This window comes from Carya illinoinensis, chromosome 11 (assembly GCF_018687715.1).
Source record: "Carya illinoinensis cultivar Pawnee chromosome 11, C.illinoinensisPawnee_v1, whole genome shotgun sequence".
Lineage (NCBI taxonomy): Eukaryota > Viridiplantae > Streptophyta > Magnoliopsida > Fagales > Juglandaceae > Carya > Carya illinoinensis.
Window position 1 is genome coordinate 40,159,520 of NC_056762.1, and position 22,961 is coordinate 40,182,480.

The 22,961-nt window shown below is 37.6% G+C and overlaps 2 protein-coding genes across 2 annotated transcripts; both read right to left on the reverse strand.

The window, feature by feature from the left end:
* Positions 1-3,071: 3,071 nt before the first annotated feature.
* Positions 3,072-7,265, reverse strand: LOC122282628 (probable beta-1,3-galactosyltransferase 14). Its single transcript, XM_043094568.1, has 7 exons — positions 6,606-7,265; positions 5,395-5,547; positions 5,232-5,314; positions 5,029-5,128; positions 4,521-4,634; positions 4,125-4,267; positions 3,072-3,514 (listed from the first exon to the last, which is right to left on the reverse strand). The coding sequence occupies exons 1-7, from the start codon at positions 6,977-6,979 to the stop codon at positions 3,429-3,431; spliced, it is 1,053 nt and encodes a 350-aa protein (XP_042950502.1). The 5' UTR covers positions 6,980-7,265; the 3' UTR covers positions 3,072-3,428.
* An 839-nt stretch (positions 7,266-8,104) lies between these two features.
* Positions 8,105-20,416, reverse strand: LOC122282492 (increased DNA methylation 1-like). Its single transcript, XM_043094440.1, is given in 12 exon segments — positions 8,105-8,648; positions 8,752-8,890; positions 9,000-9,201; positions 9,827-9,926; positions 10,659-10,745; positions 12,005-12,246; positions 13,275-13,357; positions 13,831-13,951; positions 15,183-15,185; positions 16,270-18,936; positions 18,939-19,181; positions 20,405-20,416. Coding segments are annotated over 12 exon segments (4,407 nt in total). The 3' UTR covers positions 8,105-8,140.
* Between the last annotated feature and the right edge of the window lie 2,545 nt (positions 20,417-22,961).

Consider the following 22,961-nt stretch of genomic DNA (forward strand, 5'->3'; position numbering starts at 1 on the left):
AAAATCAAATGCAGAACATATGAATATGCCAGAATGGTACATTAAAGCAAGGGCACCTTGGATTCCTGCTCTAACAGCGAAAGGGTTGAGGAGTTCCTCTCATGCATCGGCTACTGTTATTTTGTCCTGAGCTTATATGTTTCAGTCACCGTCTTGTCATTTTTTATTTATTTATTATTATCCCTATACAGATCCCTTCTGAGAAAGTTTTGCTGACTTTGAATTAAAAATTGATTCTGTCTAAGCAAGAGATCAGTGAAAAAAGCATGTCAGGGCACTGCTATTGTCAAACCTTTGTTACAAGGAATAAGACAGAATTTACATCTCAAGATAATCAAGGATATCGTGAGTCTTCAGTCATTGAGAGGGGAGAAAAAAGAGGAGCTCCAAAGGCATGTGATGCCCATTAAGTTATTGGGAGGTGAAACAATGATATTGGAGACTTTTTGTAGTTTAAAGTGTGAACAAATTTAGAAAGCCTCTCTCTCTCTCTCTCTCTCATTCTGCACATGAGGCTTGAAATGTTCAAAGTTCCAACTTTTTTTCAGACAATTTATAAAACGGAGACGGGTAAGATCAGTGGTTCTTTTACAACCACGTCTCCCATAACCCACCCCTGCTTGTTTTAAAATAGAAAGCATCCTTCACCTTGCTTCCGGAATTTATAGCCAGACTGCATTTATTGCTTTCTGCACACATTAAAAACTCAAAGGCAAGAACTTAGCAAAGAAAATGTAATTTAACTACCCTTGAATCTTGATGCCACGTGGAATATCTAGCATACTGAATAATCAAGGGAAAGCTGAAGAAATTCAATTTATTTCGAGTTCTATGCATGTGTTATCATGGTCTGCCATTCACAAATCATTGACTCCTAAACCTTTTGACTTTCTGTTCTCTCCTCTTTTGTTAGAATTTTATTTTTCAAACAATACTTATGACACTACATTACTAATTTAAAATGGCCCTAATCAATTAGAAAGCCTACATTTTTTGGTGGCAAGTCTTTTCTCAGAAATACACAGTACTTGGAAGAGGCTTGCAACATTTATGTCTAGCAACAAACCCGGTAGCTCTGAAGGCAGTCAAAATATATGCAAGGCATCAAGGACTGTTTTTCTCGTACTCATTCATGATCTTAAGTCATTTTCATGATCCAGTTTCTCAAAAACAGGACCCTCCAGTCCTCATGTTAATGGTTCTCTTGGATTTGAGTTCATAATCCGAAAGAGTTCAACCTTAAAAAGTGTTGCTCCTAACTTCCCCCAAGTGCCTAAAAAAACAAAGACTTTACCCCCAAATACATGAAAATCTTTCTAGGACCAGAATGGGGTTGTTTTATGCTGGAGTCTTATAACTGGGAGAAAAGAAAAAACAAGTCAAATAAGATTTAGGTCAAGATTTACCCAAGTTGTACTCCATAACCCAACATTTTACACCGGCAAGAATGTTTAATGTTCCCCAATGATTGGTTGGAAAAGTCTTAGGTGGGCCCTGTCTGATTGATTTTTTTGGGGCAAATCAAAGGCCTATCATTAAAAAGGCCCCATTGCCCCTTTCTTCCCTTGAGCAGCACTCTTTCTGCTTTCACTCAACTCAACTACTACTCCATGAATGATTTAGGAATAACTAGAATATCATAACCTCATTTGGAGAAGAAAGTTGAAAACTTCAATTAAACTACACTCTTCTCAAACACGCAAATATAAATAGTCAAGGATGATTAGATTTTGATTCCAGGGACGTAGGTCCAATCCTTTTCAAACTAATAAATTTTCATCATGGCGTGAGAATTTGTCCAAGATTTCTCACTGGCCATCAAACTGCTCAAGAATTTTCATGCTGATCCATCAATTTCCAACTCTTCCATTTAAATCTCTTCAGACATGGATTATACTGTAAAAACAAAAAAACTCTTCCATTTACATGTCTCTTTCAGAAGACGCCATCAACTCTTCAGCAGATCTTTTGCAATGCATGAGATGGAATTTTTTTCCCTTTCCATTATCTAGGTAAAAACATCCAATGATGATTCAATAAAACAACAATTTTTGTACCAAAAAGAAAGAAAAAAAAAATCTGATAAAGCATTTCCTTGTTTTAAATGCATTGTGTATGAAGGGACCATGAGATGGGGGGTTGGGAGCAACGCAGACATGAATCTTAATAAAAAGCACGTCTTTTCTTGTGTTCCTCAGGGAATCCAAAGCATGTCAACCACACGCATTTAACATAGCAAGGATCACTAGCAAGCATGTCAACCACACGCATCTAACATAGCAAGGATCAGTAGCTAGCATGTAAACCACATGCATTGACATATCAGGATAGTATGCATTGCACCCATGGACGGACTGTCAGAATATGGGCACCCATTCCATTATGTAATTCAAAATGGATAGAGACAAGGACTGGATCACATTCACAATCACATAGGGCTTTACGATAGGAGAAGGAGACCTAACTCTCTTTTTCTTTTTTTCTTTTTCTTTTTATTTATTTTTATTTTTTATTTTATTATTTTCCTTCTGTCTCATAACTTCTGACGTCCTATTTGAAGACGTGGTATGATTTAAATATCCTAATTTTATGTTCGGTCCGGAACCCAGCAAGGTCCTATGGGCTTAACCTAGCATTACTGTGATTAGTGGGGTTCATCTACCCGGGCCTGGCAAATATTTTGGTATTTGCATGTCATTATTTAAAAAAATAAATATATATATATATATATAAATATTTTTATAAATTATGGAGCATCAAGTCATGAATCTGAACTGTCAATTGAGAATACAGAACCATATATATTAAGATGAGGCTAATCCAAAAATGATTTACACAACCTTACCTGGTTCACTGCTAATGGTATGTTCAGATGTTCTTAAGAATATATAGATAATATGAATCACAGCAAAACAACACATTAAAACACTATCATTGAAGCATAAAACTGCGGCACGTCTATGTTCAAGAATCAACACCACCACACATACATACACAATTTATAAAGTCGCATTGCTGATACACCATTATATCTTCCAGTCTGTAAGGGAAAGTGAATTTGAGATAATTGATTAGAGCTGAAGAAAATTTAAAAGAATAATATTTGATTAAAGAAATGAGAGTTTATATGTGTTAACACATCTCTAATGACTACCTCTCTTCCTCCACTCTATAACCTCGATCCTCACGGAAGAGAGTCTAAAGCTGTATAAGTACCATATTCTATTTTCTTTTATCATCTAGTAAGGGTGAATTACAAAAACAAAATGAGGGAGGAAATTAAAAAAACAAAAAACAAGACAAAAAAAAAAGGTGGAAAGAATAGCATCTGGTGGTGGCAGGAACTTATAGGAGAGAGCAATTCTTCAATGTACCATCTCAATTGATTGGCTTTTAGTGGAAAAAACAAATAAATTCATGCACGAATGCTACTCATCGGATGCCATAGTTGGGCTATTTGAGCAGCTCTCCTTTTGATGAAGTTCTAGTAGTTTCTGTTCCGGATTACAGAGCCCTGCGGGAAGAGTGATGTTATGAAATATATATTCTCCTCCCACAGTAAACATACCCTGATTAATTAAGCAATAACCAAGCACTATTGGATAATTTTATCCTATTATTTCTCATAGATTTCATAATGTTTGCTCCAGCATGTGATATATGAAATTTTATAGTCCCGTGACAACGTGTTCTTGGGCTGTGCCTACTTATATCAATAAATCCTTGTTTTACTAATAAAAAAAACATGTGAATATATGAACAAAATATTGATTTTACAGCAGACTCGTATATTGTAGTTAATTTATCAAACAAAAGGTTGCCCAAATTTTCCAGCCATTCTTTGCAATGACTCCTGCTGTTGTTGTTATTATGACTACATTTTATTTTTATTTTTTTTATGGCATGGAACCTCACAGAGGCAAGGCCCTTTGAACACATTCTTGGAAAGTAAAACCCAGATATATGATCCCACCTGCCAGATCTGTGTATTCTTAGTGTGAAATTGAACCTAGGATGTCTGAGTCTATAGCTGATCCCAATCCTGTCCTTTGACCACTAGACTATATTATTACTACTACCTGCAGTTACTTCTATTGTTTATTTGGGCATGAAGAAACACCAACCTGAACACTTGGGAATATCCCAGACAGCAATAGACTTATCTGTACACTCTGGTTCACACAGTGCCTGATTGTTCTCATGATTGACATTCATTGCAAGCATCCATGCACCAATTGTAACATCCTCATTGCTGAACATCCTAAAACTGTAAAGTTGAACAAGACGGGATCCGTTGCATAAAAGATGGAGATTCTGAAATTGGGGTTGGAGGGGGGGGGGGGGGGGGGGGGGGGGGGGGAGGGGAGAAAGAACAATACACTTTCCACCCACCTACCAACATCCATTTGGGATGCAATTTGTAGAGCACCTGTTAGTTGGAGGGTGAAAAGTGTATTTTCCCCAAGGAAATGAAATGAAAAGAAAGCATGCCAACAACATCGGCAGAGGAAAAAACTTACCTATTGTTTCTAAGAGCAACCAAACTTGCAACAACATCAGCAGAAAGAGCATATATTGGGCCATAAGCATGAAGAAAGTACTCCTTTCCAAGCAAATGGGATAGTGGCTCGTACCTGCATTAGTTTAACTGATTTTATCACATCCTTAATTATCCAAAAGATAAAGAAAAAAGGAAAGGTTCTAATAAATGCAGCATAAAATGTTTAGATAGAAAGATGTAAAATAAGAATTATTGACTATTTGGCCTCTGCAATTTAGCTCATAGCATTTCACAGATAGACTGGTACAAACTAAGCAGAGCAAGGTCATAGATTGGCATAATTTAGCTAATATCATAAGAATATTTCAACCTCACTCTCACTCACATGCGTGCGTGTTGGGGAGTGGGGTGGGGGTTTTTTTCCACAACACAACAACAAGATATTAGCAGACAAAAGCAAAAGGGGAGTTAACAATCACCCAGACATAAAGAAACCTTGAACCTCAAATGAAGAAAAAAGGACTGACCATTTTAGTTTAGGGTCAGTGAAAACAGGGCCCTTTTTCATGCACCCGATGTAAGTCTGAGAATGAGTGCGCTCTTTTGCCAAGAGCAGTGAGAGGCGATCTGAAAGTTAATGGAAGTGATTAAAGGAATGCAGAAGAAAATCAGGTAAAGTAAATACCAGAATATATATATATATTGAGAAAAGCCTTGCCAAGTTTGTCACCTGGCCTCAAGTATATGTCATCATCCGCTTTAACATAAAATTCAGAATCAAAAAGTGCATATGCAGCTTTAAAGAAAGCTAACCTGCAATGAAACAAAGAAGAGTTTGACTTCACAGTAACAAACTAAAACTGTGGAAGAGATGTATTATTGTTTTCACTAACGTTTTGTATGGGAGCTTACTATACTCCTCTTCAATATCCAATTGCAAGAAATCATCATATTCTGCTACCTCCTTCTTGAGTTCTAACATTTTCGATTTATCATTGGTTCTACCAATGACAAACCTGAAAGCCAAACCGGTTGCTTCTTCCAAGCTGCAAGCCATATTCCAATCCCATGATTAGAAGAATACATGAATAACGTTGTTAATGCCTGAAGCAGATGACGGGTATTAAGTACTTAACTATAATTTCCAAGCTCATTTATATTCGCTCTGCAAGAGCTAATAATCAAAATCAATAAGTAGGAGGAGAAAAGGCAGCGTGTTTGATGTAAGCCCAGGCTTTGGAATAACAAATATTTATAGTTAAAAAATAAATGACTGCTGCGTTCCTTTTAAAATTCATAGTCTACATAGATTTCTCTTTTGACACTTAACTTTCTCCATTACTTATCACTGACTGATAATCCAGATTCTCAATTTAAGCCACACTTACTTCAGAATGATGTGACCATTCTTTTCTACATGGAACTCACTCCTTTAAACTACCACTACTCCAAAATATGCTCCCAACTGGGCCTGCGGGAACTTTCCCAATCTGCTAAAGTGCCAATTGACTTGGCTCACTGTAAGTAAAATATAATGGATCATTGTGAACATCAAACAATTACAGTTACACTACGTGTTGCTTGCTCCAAAATGCTGCTTCTGGGAAGTTGATTTCGATTAATAGATTAAAAAATGGTTTCTAAACTCACCCAAAGATAAAAATACACCAACTTTTTTTGCTCCTTTCCAATAACACTAAAAAAATTTAAACTTTACCTCATAGAACCACACACAAAAATGATCCATTCATTCATTCCAATTGTAATTGGTTTCTTCATGCTTTGCTGCCCAACCATTTATCTATCATTTCCCCATAAAGCGGGTCTAAATTTTCATTATTTTGATTACAGAGCTCTAGAAAATCTCTGTTTGATTACAAAGCGTGTCACAGAAAAAGTTCATAGTAATAATATTTTGAAGTTGAAATAATCAGTGGAATACTAGCTGGAATAACAGCATCTGGGTAACAATCAATAAGGCGGAGTTCCCCTACATATGTACGTGCGTGCATGCATTGGTGTTTAGTGTTTACTTATATTTAAATTGAGGAAAGTATCAACGAATAGACTGAAAAAAGAAAAAAAAAAAGAGAGAGATCGATACCGTTGAAGCCCTTGGTGATCGGACGGCATCCAAGTCTTACGCAAGGACCGCCTGCGGCCCACGGATCCGAACCCTGTCTGAATGCCCACGAACCCCATAACCCTGTGTCTCTTCGGATCCCCACCACTGGAGGCCCCCCCAAAGCCGTTCCCATTCCCATCGCCTCCTACTCGCTCCCAAACCACTCGGACCGATCTCGGCTCGGCGTTTGAGCATTTGTACGAAACGCGACTCGAGCTGAGGATCGCGGCGAAACCAAATACGAACCCAGAGATTCCGATCAGTAGGCAGGAGGCGAGGATAAGGACCGTAGATCTGCGCGGCGAAGGCGATTGGCGATGCTGAGCGTGGAGGAATTTAGGCGAAGAAGGCATGCTGGCAAAACGATAAAAGAAAGCAACAACCCTAGACTATAAAGGCCTAGGGTTCTGGGGTTTGTACGGAAAGATCGTTATGGAGATCTAGTTTCATCACTTCATGGCAAAGCAATTCAAAAACCCATGGGTCATCAGAGAGTGACAGCGTCGGTACGATCGGAGAAGAGGGGCTCGGTGTCGTACTTCAGTTAGTGACAGTTAGCCACTATAATGGGTATGGACTCGGATCTTCCGCGCCCTTATTGTTTTCGGATTGGGTCCGTATTCGAGTTTGCCTCTAAATACGCTTTTTAATAACACAAACTTCATTCAGCTAATGTGTAATTAGAGTGAATTGACATTTTTTTTTCCCTGAAAATTATAGAGTTCCATTGCTCTAAACTTGATTACTGTTGTGCATCTTCTCCTTTTATCTTAGTTTCGATTTTATCTCTATTTATTTAAAATTTTCTGTCTAATATCCAAGAAAGAAAAGCATCTTTCAATATTTGTAAATTGTTAGATGCGATTTGTATAGTAAGATGAGATAAGATAATTTTAGATGAAAATTAAAAATTAAACAAAATATTATTATTATTTTGAAATTTAAAAAAATTAAATTATTTATTATATTTTCGATAAAAATTTGAGAAACTTATAATAATAAAATGAGACAAGACAAAACGATTTTGCTATCCAAACAGGACCCTTGATTTTGGTTTTTTTATGTTTGGTTTTAATTCAGCACCTAACTTTCATTGTCTTGTTCTTTTCTTTCTTCTATTTGAAGACTTCTGTTACCTAAATAAGATTTTGAGCTTGCACCAAACTTCAAAAACTACAATAGCGGCCCTATCATTTTGTTCATTGTATCTTTCCAACATCCATTCCAAAATGAAAAAACGTCATGATGAGATTTAAGACTTCTACCTGAAATTAGATTTAAGACTACCTAGAACTTTGCTTTCATTGCCATTTTCAGAGGGCACCTAGACAGACACCTTTTAATTTCTGGGTACCTTTAAATCTTTGGTTTTCCTTATATTTTTTTTCCCTGATTTTATAGCAGGCTTTTCTAAAGGCAAGGCCTTTCTCATGCCTCCTCCTTCCCTTATAATTTATTTATTTTTCTGATCCTCAGAGAATCCTTCCAACATATAATTTATTTCAAATTTTCTTTCAACTCAGATTTTTCTGCTGCTGTAGGTCCAAAGAAATCTGTGTTTCATCATACATTCCTGAGAATACAATACCAGAAACTATTTTAGGCTGGCTATCCTCAAATGTTGGGACCCCTCCGCAGGACAGCTCTGAAAATTGGTCCTGCAAAGTTCGTACTTGGTTTTCACCTATTTGCATTTTATGGCCTTCTGTATACCCGATACCCCATTCAGCTCCACCTTCATCTGCCCAACAGTTTCCATCAGACTGCTTCTCACAGCGAGCGATTTCCATTTTGTGACCATCTTCAGATTCCTGCAGATTTTTCGCATCCAAAAGTCCAATTTTTATTTCACTGCCAACTTCAAACGCGCAGCAGGTTCCATCAGATTTCTGTACCAATTTGACTTCTGCTTTGGCAACAACTTTGAATTCCTGCAAATTGTAGCCTTCCACAAGTTCAATGTCTATTGCAGCACCAACTTGGTTTAGATCCAATCGTTGTCTCTTCTCTGGAATGGATAACTACTTTGGTTGATTCTTCCATTCCTACTGACAATTTATCTACTTGTCCCAAATCACCATCAATGATTGCCACTTGACTGTCACCTTTACATCCTTGTGACTACCTGTCATCGAGGATTATTGATTCAGCATTAACTAGGTTCCTGCAGGAGTTACCATCAGACTGCTGTTGGGACTCTGTCATGGTCTCTCCTTTGGAACAAGTATCTACTTTATCATCCGAGGGTGAATTGTCACCTGGTCCTTTACAATCCAAGAACTGAATTAAGCTCTCAGAAAATTTAAAAAGCTAGAACATGGACTTATCAATGTCCAAAAAAAAAAAAAAAAAAAAAACAGTGAAAACTCTCACCATAATGTCTATCTGCCATACGATTTTCATACAAGTGTTTTTTGAGAAAAATTGTCCCAGGAAAAACCATCAAGTTGATCTTATTCAGATTTTTCTTTTCATTGTCATCCAAAAGTTTAAAGACAAAACCCTCAGTCCATGTCTCCACTACATCTGGAATGGCAGCTATCACTAACTTTTCCACCTTGAAAGATATTAGCATCTGGAGCCACCATGCCATGGTGTGGAAAGAAAACAATGAAGCAATAAGAAAACCTTGATATGAAGAAATGCTGGGGAATGGAGAATTTTAGTGCTGGTGGTCTATAACATGTTGTGCAGAACACTATAGATTGTATGTTCCAGTCATACACACTACCAAAATATGGTGGAATAATGAAATATAGAGGAGCAAGAAAGTTCACTGAACAAGAGAAGGAAGAAAGGTAGGGAGGAAGGAAGGGGGGCGGGAAAGGAAAGACATCCTTTCTATCTCTTACATAGTTTAGGAAGGAAGTTCACAAGTTGGACCATAAGGCCTTTTGTGCTTTATAATTCACTATGCAGCAAAGCCAAGAAATGAATGCTGCTTAAAAGAAATAGCTCCCTCATGGAAAGAGAAGAAGGAATATAAATTAAGAGAAAAGGATTCATAACTAGATTTCTTAACAAAAATAAAATAAAATAAAGAAAAAAGGAGCTATAATTCAAAATTCAAACAAATACTAGAAGCATTTTATCCCAACAAAACTCAAGCAAAACTCACTTCAGGTAACTTTTGGCAACAGATAAAAGCTGATTACTACAAAAACCGACCACATTTTCATTGTCACTCTACAGACTTTTACCTCTTCAATAGCAACCATAAGGCGTCGGCACATTCCCTGGCGACGGTATTGGCTGCAAGTTACAATAAGAGGCATCTCTGCAACTGTAGTTCCATGCACCCTGTAACAGACAAAGATCCTTTTTCATTAACTTACAGTAAACTGGAAGTACACAGGACGCTCTCAAAAAGTAAGATCTCAACAGTGGAAACTTCATAATGATATTGACTTTACCTAACTAAAGGGATAAAGGAAAGCTGAAAAGAACATGAGAAGAATCTATATATATCACGCTAAACCATGACAGCGAATCCTCAAGAATTCATTAGGAAAAGGCTAATTTTAAACATTCTTTCAGTGGACATTGTAGCAGTGAATAAAATATTATTAAGAACAGAAAAGATAGCAAATAAATATGTCAGGTGCATTAAAACATTGCTAACCAAAAATTTGATAGCTGTACTGATCTGGCGTAAAGAAATAGCAGCTGAATAATGTGTATCCAAATGTTAAAGGGTGTGATTGAAGCATATAAAAAGATTCAAATCTAGCAGAGTCAGCCCCCCATTTTCCAATTTCTTTTCAAAATTTGAAAAAAAATTTTTGCCCACTAACGTCAACTAATTAAAACCAATGGCACAGTTGGCATCACATAACATGCATGTTTTCTTTGTATCCTAAACAATAGCATATTGTCAGTTAGGATCTTCATTTTGACATCAATATTGAAGAACATAGAGCACTGTCAAATAATAAATCCAAAATCAAACAATATAGAACAACCAAGACTGAGATAAGTATTAGGTATATGATTGAGAAAATATGCTCACAGGCAAATAAATTTTCATACTACCTGATGGATGCTACAGATATAAGCACACCATCTTTCTCCAAGACCACTGAGTAAAACCCATAAAAATTTAGACGTGCAAAATCTGACCTGAAAATTGCAGAGAAAAAAACATATAATTCAATTGTAGCTTCTCTAACACCAGATTTCAGAAAATTTCGAAACATACAAACATTAAATCTTGCTCATAATAGTCTCAATATCATGTCATTAATTTACATAAAGAGGTGCGCATCTCATATTGATATCCACAGCAACCATAACTATTAAGCTCCCTCCTGCATTAACATGTCATATCAAATACTTTAATGTTTATACTTTATTATTTATTAGTCACTTCTGTTATTTGGGGTCCTCAACAAAACAATAAGCAATGTAATAACAATTTAGATGTTAATTTGATGGAAAAAAAAAATACTAAATAACGGCCCAAAAAATGGAAGGTAACCTCTGCTTTATTTATTTATTTATTATTATTATTATTATTATTATTATTTTAACAGTGGAAATGTAACCTGTGTCAAACACAACGCAAATAAGGACTCAATTTTGTAAAATCATAATTTGTTGAGCATTTCCCAATATGAAAGATCCTCACAAGTTTCACAATGCCAAATTTCCCCAGAGAAAAAGAAACACAAAAATCCAAATCACAACTGAATAGGGAAACATCACTATTGATACAAGTCAAAAACCCCTGCAAGAAACAAATTAGGATGCAATCGATTACAGTCAGCATTCAAGATGCTAAACAGATTGTAGTTGTGCCTTAGAGTCAGTCTTTGAGATGCAAACCAGTTGGCATTCTAGTGCTACCAGTGAGAGAAGAAGTTTAGAGATCTTTTCCTCTGTTTATGTTTGTGCTTGTAGGGCAAAATCAACCTCTACTTAATATCAAGAATCTTTCTTCCTCTATCAAGATTCTTGGATTTCTTGAGATGAGACAGCATTTCCATATATGGAAGTGTTTCTCCTTTGATCAACCTAAAATTGGGTTGCAACTCCTACCTTTCTCTTCCTCTCTTTCCTTTAGGAAGCTTTATTAAGGAACTAACAATAATGGGGTCACCTTAATTGAAGCAAGTTGCGATATATTCTATTAAAGCGGCACTCAAAAATCAACCAGGAATAAGAATGGAACTAATAACCCAAATAGCTGACATCAATAAAACGTATACCGTCCCATTTAATGTAATTTTTAGAAAATCGTATATAATTAACGCATCAGCATGAATATTCAATGACACTGCAATAGAAAGAGAAAGAAAAAGGGGGGGGGGGGGGAGAGAGAAAATTAAGATAACAGGAGGAGATGGAAAATTGAAAAAAGAGAGTCAGAAGTGGCTTACGCCCAATTGTACAAAACTTGGGGTATCATGTCTATGCCTGTTCTTGGATCCACCATGGACAGAAATCATTCCTCCACGATTGTAAGAGCAACAGCTAATCTTGAATTGCATTCGGCCTTCAGGGCAAAACGTTGGGCAGAATGAACCTTTTGGTCATCATGAATGCATCTAAGGAATATCCATGAAAAACCATCAGCAATATGATTGATGAGCCCAACACGAGACTGAAGACCTGAGTAAACCTGCGCATACCAGTGAACCAAGTTCTTAAATGAGCTAATATTAATAAGATTTATAGTAAAAATTTTACAACAGACGCACAGTAGATCTAGGCACAGAAACTTAGTTGCCGTCCATTTCCAGCAGCCAAACCAATACTGTCGGTCACTGGTAATCTCAAACCAATTGTTCAGGTGTCTATTGGTTTTTCGGTTAAGGAAGATGTTGGTTTTGAGGGCTGTGAGCCGCACCACCATGAGATCTGAGGTTTGGGGACTTTAGCAGCAGCAATCTAGTGTTTAGGGTGTGAGCAGCATTCAAACCACAGATGACACCATCCTTTTCTGCGATGCTGATGCTAGAGATTCTTAATAACAGATCCATACTTCTATGCCTAGTTCTTTTGGATTTGAAGGTGAATTTGGGAAGAGAGTCCCATTGGGGGATCTCAACACTTTGGAAGAGCTGGCTGGTCTTCTGTGATCCATAAAGCCCTTCAGTGTACCATAGGGGATCTTTTTTTGATGCTGCCTCAATTTGGAATTCTAATTGAAGGGATGGAGAGGCACTTGGAGGCTTGGAAGAAGTTTCTGTATGACTTCAGGAGGTAGGATTACCCTTAATATGCACTCCCTAGTTTAGCCACTTATCTCTAGCCGTCATTCCCTCACATGTACCAAATCAGCTAAACAAGTTTTGCAGTGAGATTCTTAATGGGAGGATAGGTGAAGAATTTAGTTTTCATTTGGTGGTTTGAAGTCAGGTATGCTCCGCCTATGATATAGAGGGTTGGAGTGAGAAATAACTAGATTCAACTAAGTCTCCTGGCAAAAGGCTGTGGCATTAGGAAAAAAATCACTTTTTGATAGCTGTCATCAAGAAAGAAATCACGGAGAAGCTTGGGGTGCTATCAACCTCATAGCCAATCCTTACTTCACCAACACAATTAACATACCTACGAAGATCAATAATTCCTTCATTTGCTTAATTCAACAGTTTTTTTTTTTTTTTTAAATCAAAATTTAGTAAGTTCCCAAAAGATGCTAAGTACCTCCTGACAGCTTCCACCACAAAACCAACTGTCCGCTACTACTCCCTCATATACAAACCTTCCTTTCATGCATGCCTCATGATCTGTTCAGAAAAATTAATCTCCTGTAAATTTGGTGTCAAGTTTCATGTGCACACACACACACATGCATATTGGGTAAATAAGCATCAGGTATGTCAGGCAACCATCTTTCCTGGAAAAGAAACGTAAATAAAGCATGGCTGAAAAAAGGATAAAAACCTGCAACTACTCTACAGGCTTCTCACTAACTATAAACTGAGGAATTGATGTAAAACTGAGATTAGCAAGGACAAGGTCCTGGATATATAATAAGAGAAATGGGAAAATTGATAATGATGGCAATTAACCATTGGTTTTTTCCCCCATAATACTATCTAAATCAATTAAACCATATGGCAATCCATATGCGGAACTAAGTATTCATATACTGTCATGCTACAACCAAATTAAAAATTTAAACCCTCCACATTATTGAGAAAATGTCTTTCCTCAGACAAACAAATAAGGGAAGAAAGAAATGGGGCTGGGTGGTTACATTTATGCTCGCACTGTGAGCATTTTAATGCGTCAGAAGAACCTGAAGCCTCTTTATCATTAACCAATTCTCCACATATCCGACAGGTGCAACTCGGGCAGTACCAGCTGCCTTCAGGGAGCTCGTGAAGTACAAAGGCAAAATTATATCATTCATTTACAGAACAAATAGAAACAACCTAGAACTCCTAAAGAATCACACCCAACACAAACCTGTTTAAGAAGGTAAACTGTGAGGTAACGAGATTCAATTATTTCCTACATTATACTACTAAGAGCCTAAGACATCTATTTAAGGGAGTAAATGAAAAGATATCATCACCTTTCTCCCAATGCAAGAGAACAATCAGATAGCAGTCAAAATACAGTACGTAAAAATATCACACATTCTAGAGCAACACAAAAGAACTGTAATGATAGACAAGTTGGTGGAAATAATTTCTTTCCTAAGAACAATTTGCAGGAATTTAAGTTTACATGCACACGTGTCTCTGTGTGGGCGCACCCGAATGCACGCACACGAGAGAGAGAGAGAGAGAGAGAGAGAGAGAGAGAGAGAGAGAGAGAGGTCCATACTCCATACATTGAAGAAGAAAATATTTATCAAAAGCAGGCTGAACTATTTATTTTTTATGAGGAATCCCAGAGACTGTAAATGCAACATGTTTGAAAGACCAATTACTCAGTTAGATGAATTTGGATAACATGAAGGGCAATATTTTAGCAAGAATGATCAGGCGAATCCAAAATAATCATGGAACAAACTGGATGGATTAACAAGACAAAAAATAAAAACCACCATAAAATAGGGACCTTTTAGTAGAACATATCTGCTACCCACACAACAACCTTTAGCCAAACTAAACAATAGGGACCTCGACAACTCACTCTATCTCATTTCAATCTCTCTCTCTCTCTCTCTTTTTGATAAGTAAGAACAGATTTTATTGAAAACCAATGTATAGGCAATTTCAATCTCTCTTAACTGACAATAAACAAAATTTGCTAATTTTGGATGGGAAATAAAAGCCTTCCATTGGTTTGAATGGGTTCTTAGCATCGATCCCTTGTTTTAGAGAATTTTTTTATCTTCTATTTGAAGAATTTTTGTTTGCATCTTTTGCCGTTCATTAAGGAAAAAAACTAAAAGAAATAAATCTAGCCCTTTCAACATGAAAACCATTAACAAAAAGCATACGAATAATAATAACTAGCCACACATAGCACAATATTATGTAACAAATTTTCCCTGTGTACTTGGGCTATACCTATTCATATTAATATATTATAATCGTTTACCTATTGAAAAAATATTATTTAACAAATTTTAATGGAAAACTTTTGCAATGCAACCTCCTATTCTGATGCAAAACAAAATTAATGAGATAAATTTCCAAACCAACCTTACATAACTTCTAAAATAAACGTTTCATAGAAGAATTTCCTAGTTTGATGAAATAATGCCATTATCTACTGGTTGATCAGATAATGAGAAAAACCTATTCAGATCTGATCAATAATATTTTAACAGTTTTGCTTTTGATTTTCATTATGGGACTATGTATTTTGAGCATGTCCATTACACATTTGTCCACCACCCTTGCACTCCAACTCTTCACAGGACCTGCTTTACATAACTCTAATTCTCTTTTCATGATATTGCATTACTCTGACCTTACACTTAGTTTGAAGTAAGAGTCAAATCTATCACAAGCTATTACAGGGTATGCAAACCATGCGTAAAGCATCTATACTAACAGCTCATTACTTTGTTAGTAACTAGGCATTTTACACTTTCATTAAAAATACAGTCATCTCCATTTCATACAAAAATATCACAATTTCAAAACCTGAACTAAGGATCCTGTGGCAGTTACACGTATCTGGATCAGTGGCTCCTACTCCCTACTTAACTTGGAAAGCAATGCAGATCAAAAGCTGGAGCATTAAGGACTCATGAGCCTATATGTCTATCCCATCTAATTCAAAAACTAATCAATTTGCATATGTCAGCCAGTTTTTCCTGAGGGCAGAAATGTACGTAAAACTCATGCCTATGTTAAAGATTGATCAGAATATACCACTATTGATGGAAATAAAATAGCCTTGTCAAGGAAATCCATGCTTCCAGAAGCTCTGAATCCTAGACCAGATAGTCTCCAAACTTTTACTCTTACAACTTAAGGGCATCTAACAAAAGTCGTCCTTTATTTGCAGTGAACAAACTGCAAATGATATTTACATAGATGTTGTCAACTAACAGATATCCAACACGGGCAGAAGCATCTAGACTTGCCCACATTATACTGGAGGCATTAAAAGCATAGAATCGTTCCTGCAATGTTTGCAAATCATTGCATGAAAAAGGAGAGGAATAGAAACAGATAAAAATGAAGAAAATCAAACCAGTGTAAAACACACAACACTCAAACTGACAAACCTGTGTAGCCAAACAAGCCTGATGAAAAGTAGAGGGGCAGAAATCACAGCATATCAACTCGCCTCCATCACCACATAGCCCACATGAATCATCATTCTGATCATCCTCATCCCCTTTCACCAACCGAGTGCCATTTTTCCTGATCTTGTATTCAGCAGACCAGGCTTGAAGCTGGCATAATGTGTAGGGCTTACCAGACTTAATGAATAGATTCAAGCAGGGGCGGTTCAGTTTGAAACATGCATGGATCTTGAACTCAGAGATCATAAGTACCTTGCTGCAACATTTACAAATAATACCATCCCTGGTAACCGGACCATCTTTAATAACAGAATCATCCTTGGAGTTCCGATACTGGATCACATCATTGAGAGATATGACTCCAGCATCGATCAACCATGATAAGACTGTTCTTGCTCCAGCAGAATACGACTTTCCATCCGTGAAGTGCTTCCCTCCACTACCCATGCTTCTTGGAAGCAACCTGCAACAACCCTTTTGGCTTTTAAGCATTCTCAGAGCTCTTGATTTGCAGGCTTTCTTTTTAGAAGAATGCCGAGCTGTACTTGGGCAGAAATCCTTGTTTTTTATTATGGCTGAAACCGATAGGTCATCATCTTCAATTTGGCAAGGTTTCTTTTTTCCCGATCTAGAACCATGATGGTCACGATGCATTTTCTTCACCCTTGAGCATTTTTTCTTGATTTGATGTTGGCAAGAGCCTAAAGATGCGGAGTTATTGCGACTTCCTTTATTTCTTGCATTCACAGGAGTAATTGCAATGAGGATCTCCTGGACCTCTTTCAACTCTGACTGAGCCCCATGTTCTTCGATATTGGGCATGCCAATCATGTCGGTAGAAGTTGTGCCTACAATGTCACTTTGGTATAATGTGCTCAGTTCGATTTCTGAGATCTTTCTAGACTTCCTGCGTGTCTTCCTTTTCCTAATAATATCTACTGAAGAAAATGTATCCACCATTTTGAACTTTGAAGCTTCAGAGCACTTCTCGCGTTCATGTTCACTATGTTCAGATTGCTGATCTGCCTCCGAGTCCTGTGAGCGATACAGATGATCATTTGGGCAGTTTGGATGGTCAACCAATGATCCCTGCAGATGACTTTCCAGCTTATCAGTATTTTTGCCTACTAGACATTTATTTTTCTCCTCCAAAGAGTCCATTGGCACATACTCTGCAACTTCTTTAGGTGTGTCCATGTTGTGGTCAGAAGCCTGTTTATCAGAGCTTGGCAAATTTGTATTACTATCCGGATGAGGGGTAATGGCTCCAGACCCTCCGAGCTCATCACTACTGTTTCTGGAAGTAACAAGAACATTGCAGAGACAACAACCCAAATGGAAAAATGTGCTATCAGACGCACAACCTTGTAACAATGTTAAACCCAGACTGCTTATTTTGTTCACAGATATTCCACTACATTGATTTTCCATCCCCTTAATGATATCCACAAAACACATACTATCAGCCTCGTAAGCAGATACACCTGTCAGAAATTCCACTGCCCCATTATTTTTCTGTCCTGAGACTTTTTTATGGCAGGCATGGTAGTTCCCCTTAAACTCTGTCAATGCATCTTCAGCTGACACCTGTCTCTGTGGAAAATGATGTTCAACACTGCTTGTCAAGACCAAAACAGCATCAGTTTTCTCCTTCTTATCAATAACTAAACTTTTAGTCACTTTAACTACCTCTCCCTTTCTCAATGCACCAATCTTTCTATCAATAAATACAACAGTCACGAAGGGATTTAAAAGCCTCCACCTCTGATCCAATGTGCTAGTAGTTTCTGAATGATTCATCTCTCTTTCTACATTCATCAATACATCAGAAAGATCTGAATAGAAGTGACTAAAATCAACCCATTCCTTACCATCATCTTCCTGCATAAAAATACACCTATCTTCAAATAAAAGCTCCCCACATAACCTCCAAACTTTAGGGAATTCACGAATCGGCTTTCCCTTTGGTGTTAGATAGACTGACTCCATATATCGCCTACTAGGTCTTTTACACCTCTCAATATGCCGTCCTGCTTCCTCAAGCAGGTGAATGACATAGTACTGGATAAGAGGACGAGGATCCTTTACGGGGTCAGTCTTCAGATACAAATTCAATCCATCCATTTTTGGAGATTCCAATAGCTTTGTTCTTTCCTCGGTAAGTTGCGATACAGACTGCTCTGCAATGGTGATAGATGGGCTTGAAAACAATAAACTGGTCGAAAAGCTTTCCTGGGAAACAGGTGAAGCGATGGCTTCCCTCGCAACCACTTCTTTTCCATCATTCCCATTTATGCCTGGGATTTTACACTTTAAAACATCTTTGTTACTCGCAACACCCAGTCTGTCAATTTCTAAATGTTGCCTCAACAGATGGCAACTAGATGTGACGCCATGACTTGATGATTCAACTACACAGACTGTTATTGTTTCACCAACAGAGTCTCTAGATGGACAGAACATGTCCATAACAATTTCTCTTGGAACCGCTTATGAATTCTGAATCTTTCCTGAAACAGGTATATGTTTAGGATGTTCATTGACTGAAAACTTCATTCGCTTGGGCCGCTTGGCACTCACATCCTCATCACTCCACTTGACCAAAGTAAATCCATCCACAGGACACCCTGAAGCAAGTTGTCTATACAATCTTCAGATATATTATAAATATCCTCTGAATGTATATTTTTGGTGGAAGAATGCCTTGTTACAACTGATTTTTCACTGTTAGAAGAAAGTGATGGGTCTGTGTTCATACCAGATTCACACTCAAAGTTAGCAGCTCCAGTAACAGGACACCTCCTACTGGCGTGATCAGCGTCACTACCAATGATGGCCTCTCTGAAAACAGGGCACTTATCATCTGATTCCTCAAAGTCATCATTACACAACTACTCAATTTCTTGGCCAAGTGACATCTCTACCAATTGATTGAATTCCACTTCATCTACTCTAAAGTCTAAATACGAGTAACATCACAAAAGGAAAGTCTTCCACATTGTAAATTAATGTTGTAAAAAATTACACGAGTTCTTCACTAATAAATTGATTTAAAAGAAATCAATGAACTTCATCTCCTTGATTGTTGATCAAACTCCCAGTCAATCCATATGAAATCATTTCAACCAGCTTTTGGCAAGCTGAATCCAGTAATCGCTACTAAATCTGAATGAAGAAAGAAAAGAATTAATAAAAATTAAAAAAATGCAGCTAGTGTAACAAAACAATGTAAATCTATAGCTTGCATTGAGTATCCATCTTAATAACGGGATCAGAAAATCGTTACAAAATGTGCAAGAAGAAGGAGTACCATAGGAATTAGCACGAAACAAGTACGGTGTAATCAAACTCTTACGCAAACTTTAAATCTTTAAACTTACAGCAGCAGAGAGACAAACAGACAAATCATCCTCAAAATTACATGAGAACTCTTAACGTTACACCAAAAATTTAGAGACCAAAAGCACAAGACATGAGTCCCTTGAAACTGCCAAAACCTGCATTACATGCAACACAATAGAGTCCAAAATGTCTTGTTAAAAGACAACGAAACCAAGAATACAAGTGATCTAGTGATAATGAATGAGTCTCCCTTGGCCAAAACTGGAAATAACCCTCAGATTAGCTTCCTAATAGTGCATACCTTGATGTATGACAAGAAATATAAGAAACTTTACTTCTGGTGTCAGCATGAAATATATACTTATCAGACTGAAACTTTGCTGCCAAGAAATCACTTCATACTACTGCTAATGACATCAATAAACACCAATGCAAACAAAGCAGGTATTCAATAAATTATGTGTCGAGTAATGACTTCCCACACTTATACCACATCAGATTCCGAAATCCCCAACAAAGTTCAAGCATAAATGAAATTTGTACTGTAAAGCAACACCAGACAAAAAACACAAAAACAAAAACAATAATCTTTTGCAAAAAATAATGGCAAATTAACAACCACCACTATTTAACTTACCATCTTTGCAGATGAAAACCCACCAAATCAATACAGAAATTAAACACTTCTGATTTCAAATGATCCAAAATATACCACATACATCAATTTTACATATTAATTAAAAAAATAAAATTCATTAAAACTAAGGCTAACCTTCACATCCATGTTCTGATCAACATTCAAAGAACACAAGGCCACACATTTAGAATAAGGGTCAAAGCGTTCAAGCTTAATGGGTTTTGCTGATGTATGTGCATAAGTGCATGCGAGAGAGAGAGAGAGAGAGACAATCAGCCAGTGTCCACAATTCAAGAGAGATGTGAAAACCCCAGTAAGGCTTGCTCCTAAGTACAACAGCACCATTTTGACTCTCTCTCTCTCTCTAGAACCCCCTCACCCTTTTCTACCTCCATCTGACTGTCCCCGTGTGTGTATATGTCATCTTATTTGTACTCTCTTCTCTCTATCTCCACTTGGCACTCTCTTTTAGCATTATTCTGTAGCACTTCAGTGTTTTTGGGTATTTTGGAAATTGATTTTTGCTAAGAAATAAAGTAAAATTGAAGGGAAAAAATTTTAAAAAGAAAGAAGAATTTTGCAGTCTAAGTTCAAGGATTTGTCGACCTCCACTACTAATTAGGAAAGTGGTACTGAATGACTTCATAGAGTGCGCTTTTTCAGAATAGCATCACTTCAGTTCTTGTTTAGGGTGTTGGGTGCAGAGGCAGAATAGAGAGAGAGATTTCTCATTTACCATATGGAGAAAACAAATGGTAACGTCCAGAAAGAAAAGGTAGCTGCCAATTCATGGTTGTAAACCATGAGACATGTTTCCTCCTCAACTAACCCATATTATTGGATTACGAAATACTGGAATAAACTTATAAGGACATGCTTATTACTTTTTAATGATTCGCATGCTACAACCACCATTTATTGTACATTAAAAAATTCAAAAATATGAGTAGTAACAAGAAACAACTACAATAAAAATATTCCCTGCGAATTTTATATCCAGATCTACTAAACAAATTAAGTGTCATAGAGAAGGGAAAAGTATAAAAATGTACGGGCAATGATAGTGAAATGTTCAGTTAAGGATGATCATCACCTTTCACTCACTTGCATGAAAAAGCATACCCCAAACTCATGAAAAATTTGAAAACATATTTAGTTTGATAGATTCTACTAGAGCTGCATTCCCCACATAAACCCACCCATAAAGAGGGAGGGATGCAATAGGCCTGGACCGTTCTCCCAAGCACAATAGCATCATTGGTTCCCTCCCTCTCTCCCCACTATCTCCTCCCCCCCCCCCCGGCGCGGGGGCCCCCTTTTTCTCTCTGTAATAACTCTTCCTTTATGTTTTTTTTTTATAAGTAAAAAGATATTTATTAAAACATAAATAGGGCATGACCCGAGTACACAGGGGGTATACAAAGAGCCTAGCTACAAACTAAGTGCTGCGAAGGGCAGCGTGAAGTTCAGTAAAGGTAGTGCCATTCAGTACAATAGAGGATGCCCATAAAACTAGAGTGTGATAGAAGAAATCCCTAAGCCCTTCCGGTGAACGCTCCTTATCCTCAAAGCAGCGACTATTCCTTTCGTTCCATATGCACCACATTAGACAAAGTGCCACCATTTTTCAAATGTCTGCAATCTGCCCCTTTCCCCGAACACCTCTCCAACATGCCAGCAGATCAATCACCTTACTGGGCATTACCCATGCCAAGCCTAATCTTGTGAAGATGTCATTCCATAAGACCGTAACTACTTCGCAATGTAGAAATAGATGATCCGCTGTCTCACTGTTGTGTTTGCACATGAAGCACCAATCTGTTAGGTAGAGGCCACGTCTTCTCAATTTGTCGATAGTCAGAATACTCCCATGGGATGCTAGCCAACCGAAGAAGGCAACTTTTAGAGGAGCCTTAGTCCTCCAAATGCACTTCCAAGGGAATGCAATGGAGGGGTGTGCCGACAGTACTTGGTAGTGGGAACGTACTGAAAATCGCTTGTTCCCCGTTGGCAACCAGAGCAGATGATCTTCTCCATCAGCTTGTAGAGTTGACACTTGTAACGCGTTGTAAAAATCAGCAATGTCTCCCAACTCTCAATCTTGTGCAGCTCGAGTGAATCTTACTGACCAATTGGTGGAATTAGAGAGGCTGTCCATATTTTCAGCAACTGTGACCTCCTTATCGAATGCAATCCTGAAAGAGAGGGAAAAGTGATCTTCAAGGCTACCTCACCACACCAAGTGTCATGCCAGAAGCTAACTTGGTTGCCTCGTCCCACCGCCATCCTGCAATTAGTGAGAAAAGTTTCCCAACCACTGCGTATGAATTTCCACAAACCCACTCCATGAGCCCCTCTTGCTACATTGGAACACCAACCTCCCCGCAGGCTCCCGTATTTGCCATCGATTATTTCCCTCCAAAGAGCATCACTTTCCCTGTGGTATCTCCATAACCATTTACCCAATAGAGCCTTATTAAAGGTTCTCAAGTTGCGAAGCCCCAAACCTCCATTAGCCATAGGTGTGCATACCTTATCCCATTTGATCAAATGGAATTTTTTTACTTCCTCCGAGCTACCCCATAAGAAATCACGAAAGGTCTTCTCCAATCTATGTGCCACACCTGCAGGCAAGGGGAATAGGGAGAGAAAATATGTGGGAAGGTTAGAAAATATGCTCTTGATAAGAGTG